Below are 12,500 nucleotides of genomic sequence, written 5' to 3'. Positions count from 1 at the left end.
TGAGCTAAAATAAGGTTTTACATTCCTCCTCCCCTTTCTTCCTTATTTCTAGCTATTTTTTCCTTAAATAAATCGCCATGTTTACTCTCTCTTGCTCTTTCCATCTTCTCTTCCACCTCTTTCTACATTCCCTTTCTTAACACGCATTCTTCCCCTCCCCCTTACCTCCTACCCACTTTTTTCCTAAATGAGAAGTGTCTTGTGGCGTCCTCCTCACCTGAATAATTGAGGTCCTTCAACATTGCAGATAAATGCGAGTGCGCCGAGGGAGGCTGCAAGAAAGGTTGCTTGTGCAAGAGCTGTCGCTGCGAGCCCAGTGAAAGGTGTAAGTAATTCTCTCCTTTTCTCCTCCCGCTCATTTTATAAAGTAATTTAATCTCCTTTTCCATCTGATACTCAATTTCACCCTGTCTAGTTATAATCGCTTCTTAACTTGAAATCATGCATTTCTACAATTCTAGAATAGTTGTCTATGTAGTTGTAAGATGATGTAATTGTATAGCCACTACGTTCAGTATTTACCTTTCACCCACTTACGAATGGAACTATTTCCAGTCGGAAAATGGCTTATCTAAATCCTGTTTTACTATTTCACAGGCACAACGGGGTGTTCTTGTCCCTCGAAGGAGGACTGTGCCAAGACTTGCCCCAAGCCATGTAAGTGTTGTCCATAGACTAAGCGTCTCATGGCTCCCTGCATGACGGTCTCTCCCGTGCGGCGGAGTGAGCAGGAGGAGAGGGAGAAGACTATGAAGATTGGGACCAGTCGTGTAATTTGCGTAATTCGTGTAATTAGGTTGTGAGAACCTCTACCTTCTCTAGGTCTATATTGCTTGACCGTAAATTATTCCTGTTAATGATCTATTTTTTTCTAATATGTCAAATAGACCCCCTTTTATTTTTATTAAATAAATAAAATCAAATTAGAATTTTTTTCCTAAATACATGCAAGTGCTGAATACTCAATGATAATACTGGGAGGGGGGGGGACAACGCACTGAAAAGTTTCCACAGTAACCTTTTCCTAAGTTTAATTTGTGTAAAAATGGGCTTGTACTGAAATACGCTGTGCATATTAATATATATATATATTCTATATAATATATAATATTATATTATTATTAATATATAAAAATTTTCGTACCTTATGCAAAATTTGTAATTGTGCTTCCAATTTTTTTTCAAACTCAAAAACCCTTGTGTATAAGGGGGGGGGGGGGAGAAAAAAGCTAAACGGGTAAGTATTGCGAAAATAACGTACATTTCCGAATTTTTAATTTTAAAAAAAAAGCAACGACGCATCTTTAAGGACTCGAAAGCTTTCGATCCTTGTATAGAATAAAAGGTTTCCTTTCTTACTTTAAAAATTTTTTTCCCAAAAAAAAGGGATTCAATAACTGAAAGGAGGGTATGGTATCAAATTTCCTAAGTTAAGAAACTTCTGGGGTTTACGGGCAATGCCATAAAAAAATCGTGTGTTAATTTCCCCCCTATACTTCACTATTTTTGGTAAACGATTTAAAATACCGGGAAAAAAAAAAAATCTAAAAGCTACTTGGGGTTTTGCTTTGCGGACACTATGAGGGTACCTTCCATTTTTGTGGACTCGATTTTTGCAATTTGAGGTAGCGTCCCGGGCCCACATCGATAGGTCTTGGGTATAGGGTTTTTCCATCTTATCAAGGGTTGAAAACATTGCAACAGTAACACCTCACCGCCCGTCACACTGTTTTTTTGGAATTTACGCGTGCGCTTGCTGTTTTTCCCTTTAAAGCACCCTCTTCGCTTCAGGTGAAAATTTATTTATGGGCCCTTTTTTTACAGGATCATCTTGTTTTACTTTTTTAATCTTTGCGGAAAAATGTTTTAGATTTGATACAATTTCGTCCTTGTAAATAAATTTCAAAATATTAAAAGGGGCAACGTAGGGGAAATTTAAAATGCGAGAAACAGTCCAAATTTGTGGGAAATTCAAAATTTCGTAGGTCTGCATTATTAAAAATTTCTTTTAATAAAATAAACTTGCGGCCTTATTTTTTAAAATGCACAGAAAGTTTAAACCCGGTTTTACTATTTCTTCTGCCACATATTGGTCGACATACCGAAAGTATGTACAATCCTGAATAAGTGATTACTCGTAAACCCCTCAGAGCACCGGGTCGGGTTTCATTGTAAACCTCTAGCGAAGGACCCGAATAATAGGGTTCTTGTTTCCCTTTTCGTAATCTTCCCTTTTTTAAATGACTGATACTAGACCGGGACATTGACTACAGAGCGCGCGCAGACGTTGAAAGCAGTTTAATCAAAGATGGCTACCCTACTCCTTTTCAGCCCTTCCTATGATCTCAAATTAGACTGGGTCAACAATCTGACCAAAAAAAGCCACCTTTAAAGGGGCTTGCGGGTTTTTATTTAACGTTTGTTTATTTGCTCGTCTTTTAATACAATTGTATTATCTAACACTCATGAACTTATTTTTAGGGGGGATAAAACAGGGGAAGAAAAAAAGACAGATGGGCAGTAATCACTAATCTGGCCGCACGCCTAGGCTCGGAAAACCGTCGGGGTGAATTTAAAAATATACCCCTTTCATAGGTAGCAGCTTCCAATATTTGAGAGAGGTAAAATTTTTGAAGTTAAAAAGACAGAAATAAATTTATTGCGTGTACTAAGCAATTTGGGTAATCCTTTAGCCAAAGACGGAAAGGCTGATGCCTCTAAACATGTTGACTATTTGGCATGATAGTGGTTTAACTGTTTGCCCCTCTATTGATTTACCCCGTGAAGGGAAACCCAAAGGACATGTTTTTGGGGTAAATTTGGGGTGGGGGCGCGTGGTTGGGGTTTTGTTGGTGTTTGGGGTTTATCTGCCGGGGTGGCACTGGGCACAAACTAAGTAAAACTTGGTCTCTTGGCACAACGTTGAGCGCCCCCGTGGCGGGGAAATTTACGCTGCGGGAAAAATGTCTTTGGAGCGCTGAGGTACAAATCATGTACCATATATATAATTACACATTAATACTGTCACATATATACATGTACCAATATATATCATGTCAATATATACTTACACTTTTAATACCATGTACACATATATACTGTACACTTATAAGTACACTATACGTACCATATAACATGTACACATATATATCTGTACACACACATATAATATACATGTACAAAAAAAATATATATATATATAATAATATATTAATATATTTATATATATTTACATGTCCACTTGTATATATAATGTACATTTGTATAAAACAGGACACTTTTTTTAATACCGTAACATGTATATATACATTTCTACTTGTTACATACATGTACACTTGAATACTACTTTTCTACTTGTATACATACTGCCCACTTTATGTATACTTACATTGTATACATACATGTACACTTGAATACTCATTTCTACTTTATACATACATGTCCCTTTGAAATACATGTACACTTGTATATATACATGTACACTTGTATACGTACATGTCCATTTAATATACATGACATTGTATATATACATGTACATTTCTATATATACTGTCCACTTGTATACTACACCCCACGTATACATACTTTCCACTTGTATACGTAATGTCCGTTTTGTAACTTATGTCCCCTTTTTATACTACATGTCCGTTTTTATAGTACAGTCCGTTTGTAACTACTGTCCCTTGTATACTACATGTCCACTTTATACGTAATGTCCCCTTGTATGCGTAAATTCCACTTGTATGCATACATGTCCACTTGTATCTACATGTCCACTTGTATCTACATGCCCAGTGTATAATACATGCCCACTTGTACAACATTCCCGTTATGATACATGCCCGTGTATGCATACTGTCCACGTGAGCGTACTTTCCCACGTTAGCAAATGTCCACTTTGTATCCCATACATGTCCACGTGTGGCATAATGTCCACGGTATGTACATGTCCACGGTATGCTACATGTCCACGGTATAAAACATGTCCACGTGATGCATACATGTCCACGTGTACATACATGTCCCGTGTATGCATCATGTCCACGGTTATGCATAATGTCCACGTGTTGATACATGTCCCGTGTATGCATACTGTCCCCCGGTATCTAATGCCCACTTTAAATGCATACATTCCCAGTGTTCATACATTCCCACTTGTTGCATCATTCCACGGAATGATACATGTCCAAGTGTTGCATACTTTCCCACTTTTTGATACATGTCCCCTTGTATGCATCTGCCCATTTGTATGCTACATGCCACTTGTATCATACTTCACATTTGCTACATGCCCCGTATATGCATACATTTCCACGGATATACACATCCAGGTATGCATACCGTCCCTGATGCATACACGTCCAGGTTAGGCATACACGCACGTATGCATACACCCAGTTATGCATGCCCCCCACGGTATGCATCCCAGTCCCGTGTATGCATCACGTCCCGGTATGCATCACGTCCACGTTTGTATACACTCCCTTATATGCATACACGCCCCACGTGTATCATACACGCCCACGTGTATACATACCGTCCACGTGTATACATACACGCCCACGTGTATACATACCCCCCCGTGTATACATACACCCCACGTGTAACATACACCCCCCGGGTTATACAACACCCCCCGGGTTTATACATACACCCCCACGGTTCAAACGCCCCGTGTATACAACCCCCCGGGGTATACATACACTCCCCGTGTTACATACCTCCATTTTAACTACCGTCCACGTGTATACATACCGTCCGTTAAAACTACACGTCCACTTGTAAACATACACGTCCATTTGTAACATCACGCCACTTGTATACAACATTAATATTTTTAACTTGTAACTATATATATACATGTACACATGTATATATAATATACAGTACACATGTATATATACATATACATGTACACAGTAAATTAACAATACATGTAACATTATAATCAATACATATCACACAAAATATACATATACAGTACCAGTATATTCATATCATTTGCACAAGTACATATACCCTACTGTACCATGTACATTACCTATCCATACACCGTACAATACCTATACCTATACAATACCAGTATATTAAACCTATCCCAAACTGTACACCGTAATATACCATATATACATGTACCCACGTATATATACCTATACCTATACAGTAAAACAGTATATATACCTTCCTAACATGCATATCCCTCTCCCTATACATGTATATACCAGACCTATACTGTAATACCAGCCCAAACATATATATACCTAAAACATAATATCCTATGCTATATTACCTATACACATTACCTATGCATATATATATATATAATTAATATAATATATATATATTAAATTTTTAATAAATCCTATACTTATATACCTTTTCATATATAAAATTTTGAGTAAAAACATTCACTTCCCAAGAGAAATATTTAAAACAGAAATGCCTCTGATATTTACGCTGTTATTACGTCAAAAAAAAAAATCCGCTTGCATCCACATATTACCCCTTCCCAAAGGAAAATAATATTTATACGCCTTCTCTTGTTTTTTCCTATTTTTCCCCCTTTCTTTTCTTTTGTCTTTCTTTTTTTATGAACATAAAATATGGATAAAACAATACACCCGTTCTTACGCACACGTCCCTTCTCCCGAGCCCCCCCCCCTCGAGAGTCGCGGGTTCGACCACCACACTGTAAAACCCTTTTGTGTTTCTCGTCGAACTGGCCCAAAGATGATCATTTTCTCAAAATTTTTTAAAACGGTATTTTCGGTTTTATTCATGATCTTTTTTTGGTCTGTAATTATCCGAGGACACCTTTTTTGGGGGGTTTGTTCTAAAGTGCTAATAAAGTAGACGCTTTGTCTCCCTCGATTACCTCCTCTTGAGGGGATTTCACCTTTATCTTTTACGCGTGTTAAGCCTTTCCTCCTTGTGCGATTGATTTGGTTTTTAGAGCGCGAATTTAAAATTTTTGTTTACCGCTGCAAGTTTTTTTTCCTTCTTGCCTCCGCAGTTTTTTTTTTTTTTTTTTCTGATCGGGGCTTTGAAAAAGTTCCAAGACAGGAAATATTTTCCCCTTCCTGAACCCCTTTGTGCGTAATAATATTCTCTTCAACTGGCCATCTTTCTTCTTTCTCAATACCTTTCTTCTATTTTTTTTTCTCTCCCTTTGGATTTAAATTTCCGCCCCAAAGTCTTTAGGCCTTTCCCCAACCACGCTTAAAGGGGCATCCCCCCGAGTATATATATTTGTTGTACGTGTGGTTGTGTGTGTGTGTTGCTTATGTATATATGTATATATATAAACATTTGTTTTTGTCTGCCTCCTTGTATAAAACGGTCTCCGCCATGCCACGTCTTTTTCCCCCCACGTGTTTTTTTTTCCCGTTGTTCGCGCCACCTCAGGGAATTAAATCTATTTACTAGCCCCTACTTCCTAAGGGAGGAGGTTTCAAGCGAATCGATTTTCTCCCTGATCATCTGATTATTATCTTATCGTGGGGTTAATAGCTTTAAAAATAGCGATGGGAATCTAGTGAATTCCCCTGTTCTTCTCTTGGTAAGGGAATACCCTTTTATCAACGATCTGAAACCTTTTTAAATCGAATGTGCACTTTCTTTTACAAGCTGCTTTTCATTTTAAAATTTTGGGGGCAGCAGACTGCTCGTAGGTTAGTAGTTGATGTGTTCTTTAAAACAGGGGTCTAATCTTTTCCTGTTATCTCCCCTTTACCTTTCGCTGTCTCATCCCCCCCCCTCTCTTCATCATCCCCCTTTCCCCCCCTCCTCCTCTCTCTCTCTCTTTCCCCCCTCCCCTTCCCCCTTTCTTCCTCTCCCCCCCCCCCCCCTCTCTCCCCCCCCGCCCACCCCTCTTCCCTTCCCTCTCTCTCTCCACTCACTCAATTCCTCCTTTCTTCTTTCCCCACTATTGCCTGGAGCCCTCTTTTTTCCGAGCGCGCAAAATATGAAGAAGTCAAAGCCACTGATGTAACTCAAAGCTAGGTCGTTCTTCGCAAACCACAAAAAACATGAGAAAATTTAAAAACGGTGGAAAGGCGGCGGTTTCACAACAACACTTGCGTTTTGAAGCTTAAAAACATCCCGAGGAAACAAAAACAAAAAAAATTGCAAATAATCATGCATAATGCGTAAAATTTATTTTATACATTATTTAAATGGGGGGGGCAGCGTCTTCTTTGGCATCTCAGGGCGGCTATCCTGCTGACGAGCTTTGGCGTCCGGGAGGGGGGTGCCCCTTCCCCTCCTCCTGTGGCGAAAAGGACCCGCGCTGGCGATTCCTGGTCCCTTTGACAGGGGGCATCCCGGCAGGGGCATCCCGCGGGGGCATCTTCGGCAGGGGCATCCTTCCCCAAAACAAAGTGCGGCTTATTACCGTCTGACGAAAATCCTGGTCCCCAGGCTTTTTTACGTATTCCGGGGACGTCCTTCCCCACTCTCCTAAGACCCTTTTTGCACAGGGCTCCTCCTCGGTGCCGTGTCGGGGAAACCAGATTTTACACGAAGGGGCAAAATATAAGAAAAGAGAGGCCAAAAGAAGAGGGGGTTTTATTTGCCAATAAAACCCTTTTTTTTATATAAATTTTTCAAATTTTTTAAAAGTCCAGTTTCACTTTTTTTTCGTCTTTTTTTTTGTTTTTGTGTTTTACTTTTACAAAAAAAGAAGAAAATAGAGAGGAGACTCAGTAGCGCCAGATGACCTGGCTTGAACTACCAACTGTCCCTTAATAGAATTAAAATAAGGGGAAAAACAATGGCAAAACCAAGAAGATTTATTGAACCCAAATTTTCGTCCGCGAAAAAAATGTTTAAAATAAGAATTGACTATGTCGAGTCAATGTCACACTCACAAAATTTGGGGGGAAAAGAATGCATCAAATCTTTACACCTGCAAAATACGAAGCAACAAAACCCCATTGATGAAAAAAATTTAGTGTTTTTAATTTTTCCCGATGATGAGTGACGAAGTGGTGGGGTTGTGAGGGCTACACGAGAATAAAAACCCAAAACGAATATTAACCTTCCAAAAAAAAAATCTGAATAAAAAATTTGCAAAGCTATATATAAAAATTATTTCAACTACCCCAAAGAATTCAAAATATGCAAAAGAATGTACGATTAATGAATGGTGACATGAAAAAAAAAAAAAAAAAAAAAATTTCTAACAAGCAAATCTTTTCGGGGTCAGAATTCTGAAAATGCCGATAACCATGCTAGGTTGCATTTTAGACTTCACGACGGGGTGGGTTTCTATACCCAAAAATGCACTATAATAAGCAACTGAGTGTGAAAAAAATAAAAAACATGCTCTCTCTGATACTGTGAGGGCGTCCGTAAAATTCCCTATGGGGATCGTTGAATCACAATCGCTTGGGATTTATCCCAAAAATGCAAGTGCTTTAGAGGGTGAGAAAGGTGTGATTAATAAATAAAAAAATGATTTACTTCCCCTAGCCTACATTAAATTAATGGAAAGTAACTATGGGTACACGACCGAATGTTTTCGTCGAATGAATAATGTCAGAACGTGATTTTGGGATTTACGCAAACCCGCTTAATTGGCTTCCAGGGGATTGTGATATGGGGAAGATCCTAATGCTATAATTGTAATAATAATTTTATATAAAATCGCGTTACAACTCCATTCTAGCACGATAAAGTGTCATCAATGAGCAATGTACGTGCTCGGCATCCCCCTGGTTTCAAAAACAAACCCAAAAACACGGGAAAAAAAAAGAGCAGCATCTCTTCCCTCCCCAATGTCCTGACCGACCGGGAAGGTAAAGGAAAAAGGGAGTCTGGGCAAGATGAGAAAATGCGCTATAGAGAAAAAAAAATGGTATGATATTCGTAATTAAAAAATAAAGTCACAAAAAGCATTAAATTTATTTCAGTTTTTAAACAATTTTAATTCTTAAAAAAGGAATTGATTAACTATTTTATTAAAGAATGATATTATGCTTGTTGACCATACCATATCACACAGTAATGCTATCTAAGGGCAGAAGAATAGTGTGAAATAACCTATAAAAGTCTATAAAATCTGGTACGTTGGTTTGCAGGGTTAGTTATAGTTATATGGCTTGACTCTTTTCTGCTAAGAGTACAACACTAAGGGAACACACGAGACGAGTCTATGGTTTTAAACGGTGAGCGCGAGGCACGTGTAGGGCCCCACCCGCCCGAGGGGAGGGAGGCCGACCTTACCACATGGCGTTGGGGCTTTTTTTTTGGTCATTTTGTAAAATAAATAATGTCCCCAAACAAGTGGTGTGGAAGGAATATGAGACCCTGGGGGGGAAAGGTAGAACAAATGCTGGAGGGGAAAAGGGGGGCGAGGTAGGTCCCCGGTTCCGTCTGTTAATGACCTTCCAATGTATACGCTCGGCCACCCACTCAACCTCGCCCTCAGGGTCCTTAGATTTGCCTCAAGGGTGACCAACTTGGGTTGGGCCCTCTCTTCTCGCATGTGGAACAGCTTTCGTGGCGCTCGTCCCCCTTATCCTTTCTTTGGATTCGGTGTTTTAAATTTTCTGTCCTCCTCCCCGGTCCTCGGGTACCAATCCTCCTGCCGTTCCCCGTTTCCCCGATTCGCCCGGCCTTCCCGGGGGGTTATCGTCCAACTTTTCCCCCGATCCCCGTCCAGGTCCTTCCGGCGTCTTCCCCCAATCCTCAAATCTTTTCCCCGGGTCCCCGTCTTGGGCTATCCTCCACAACTTTTATTTCGGGTCTGCGGCGTCCGGCAGGAAGCCCCCCCAAAACCTGGGGCAACTTTTACCTGCCTTTCTGGGTTACGGCGTCGAGGAGGGACGCCCCCCACACTTTTGGGGCCGGGAAAACACCTGCTTTGACGAACATCCTAGTCCGCAGACTTCTGGCGATCTTCTGGTGACATCCTTCCCACACCATCCTAAGGTGACCGGTTTGCAGTTTTTAATGTTTGTTTGTTTTTTCTTTTTGTGTTTTATTTTACAAAGATAATTTCTTTTCTTTTTTTTGTGTGTATTTTATTTTCACAAAGATAAAAAAGAAAAAAGGGAGGGGGACATCAGTAGCAATCGCTTGGACCCGCTTAATACCAAAAAAACTTGATAGATTGAGAGTCGAAAGGAAAAACAACACAAACCACAAGGATTTCTTGAACCCAAATGTCCTCCACCAAAAAGAAAAAAATTAAAAAACATGTACGAGTCCTCGAGACGACTGACAAAAAGCGGGGTAAAGAGATACATCATAGATCTTAGTGGCCGCTACGCAGCAACAAACCCCCATTAAAGAAAAGGATAGTGAGTGGTGATGAGCAAGTGTGTGGTGTGAGCGACAGCAAGCGTGAATGAGAGTAAAAATGGGGTGAATTACCCGAAATGAATCCAACACGAAGATTAACATTAATATTCAAAAATGAGATAAATTTGCAAAGCTAGCAATATAAAATCATTTCCTCAAACCCCATTTAAAATTTAATAATTTTAAGATGTGACAGAATGTACGCACTAATAAATGGCAACATGAAAAAATATTTGTAAGCTTTTTAGCAAGCAAGTCTTCTCAGGGCCAAAAAATCTAAACTGCCGTGGTAGCCATGTCTAGCTATGCATGTTAGACTTCATCAACAGGGGGATTCTATACCCAAAAAGCCATACATTGAAGCAAATTGAGCCAGGAAAAATCTATAAAAACCCCGCTCTTTTCTGTGTTTTGTGAGGGTGCTCGTGACATTCCCCAGGGTATCACGAATCACATGACCTTTGGGGAAATTACCCAAAAAAAACAAGCAAATTCAAGAGGGTGAGAGGGTGTGATTAATATTGAATATGATTCAACTTAAAACCCCAGTCCTACATTTTCACGGGGCGTAAAATGCGGGTCACACTGACTCGAAAATTGCCGACTAATGAAAAACTTCGGCTTTCCTGTACCTATGTCGAACTCGGAAAAGTAGATCTATTTGCTATTTGCAACCCCCCGGGGGAGTCGGGGAATCCTGTACACTAATTGGGGGGAGATCCCTATCTTATCCAAAAAAATAAAATTTTTATAAAAACCGTTACAAGCTCCCTTCCCGCGCCCCAAGAACGGGCACCAATGAGCAAGTAACGGTGCTAGGTGAAATCAAGGTGTCAAAAAAAAACAAAATAAATTCAGGAAAACGAGCGTATCTCTTGACCGTTCCATTCCCAAAAAAACCCGGAAGGAGAAAATGCAGTCAAGTCGGGGCGGGAGAGGAAAGAATAAATTTTAAAATTTTTGTGATAAGATAAAATACCGCGTTAAAAATTGCAGTGGAAACAACATAAAAATTAATAACGAAAAAAATTAATTAATATTAAGTAACGAAGATATTCTGTTTGTTTACCACATCCCCCCGATCACACTTTTAAAGCGATTGAGGTCAGGGGAAAGTTGGAACTGCCATTTCCGTCACTTTTATTTTTTCCCAAAAAAATCGCCGGATTAACACATTTATGGGAGAAGAAGGAAAGGGAAAAAAAATAAGGGGGACCCTAAACTGTATATTAATTATAATATATATATAATATATATATATATATAGTTTAAAAATATTAAAATAAAAGAGAGAGAGAGAGTAGAGAGGAAAGAGAGAAAAGAGAGCTTTGTGTGTGTAACAACACACATAATTGTGGGGGGGATATACATATACAAAAATACAATCAAACCAAGGACACAGCCAAATATATTTGAACATAAAAAATACATTAAAAAAGGGGCGTGGCACCCGGGGGATGGTATTAATTTTTATAAAAATAAAAAAATATAATTTTTAAAAAAAATAATATAGTATGTAGAAGAGGGTTTTTAGATTATCTTAGAAATAAACCAAAATTGAATAATAAAAAAATTTTTTAAAAAAATTTTTTAAAAATACATATTAAAATAAACAAATAATTTAAAAAAAATATAATATATATATATATTATAATAAATATAAAATAGTTTTTAATAAAATAATAAATATTTAAAAAATAATTAAAATTTTCTATATAATATTATATTTTATATAAATATATATTTATATATTTTTTAAATTTTAATTTTTATGCGTGTTGTGTATTGTATTATTGTTTTTTATATCTTTTTTGTGGTGTAAAATTTTGTATATGTATGAACCCCTATTCTATTTACAATTAGACAAAGGATGAAAGAGAATAATATCTTCCAAACAAAAGATTTGTGAGGTTTTTGATTGCTCTTCGTCGAAAAACATAAACAGAGAAATACATGAAAATAATACAGGGGTGAGCTGACAAAATCCTGACTGTGACCCCCCTATTCGTTTTCCTAGGATTGTGCTGTGACCTTGGATAAATTTAAACCCGCCCCCTGCCGTGTTTTAATTACTCCCCCGTCGCGATGTATGCTGGTTCCCTATTTTCTTTTTTGTTTGTTCATCCCCCATGGATATTTCTGTTTTTTCCAGTTTTGGTAATGTCCCGCTTCAACCTTCAAACTTGGGGGGAAGC

At 38.5% G+C, this 12,500-nt stretch overlaps 1 protein-coding gene across 2 annotated transcripts in view; it reads left to right on the top strand.

Moving 5' to 3' along the window:
- LOC119584222 (metallothionein-1-like) overlaps positions 1-12,500 on the top strand; it is a 44,346-nt gene that overhangs the window by 1,573 nt on the left and 30,273 nt on the right. The window contains exons 2-3 of one of the 2 annotated variants that reach the window (XM_037932734.1): positions 248-325; positions 598-790. The exons of the other annotated variant lie outside the window; for it this stretch is intronic. Of the exons in view, the coding sequence (XP_037788662.1) occupies positions 248-325; positions 598-674 (155 nt within the window). The 3' untranslated portion in view covers positions 675-790. Of the gene's footprint in view, positions 1-247; positions 326-597; positions 791-12,500 lie in introns of those variants that run through there. 2 annotated transcript variants of the gene reach the window in all.

This window comes from Penaeus monodon, chromosome 18, assembly GCF_015228065.2.
Source record: "Penaeus monodon isolate SGIC_2016 chromosome 18, NSTDA_Pmon_1, whole genome shotgun sequence".
Lineage (NCBI taxonomy): Eukaryota > Metazoa > Arthropoda > Malacostraca > Decapoda > Penaeidae > Penaeus > Penaeus monodon.
Note: the sequence above shows the minus strand (reverse complement) of the source record. Positions and strands in the feature narration are given on the sequence as shown.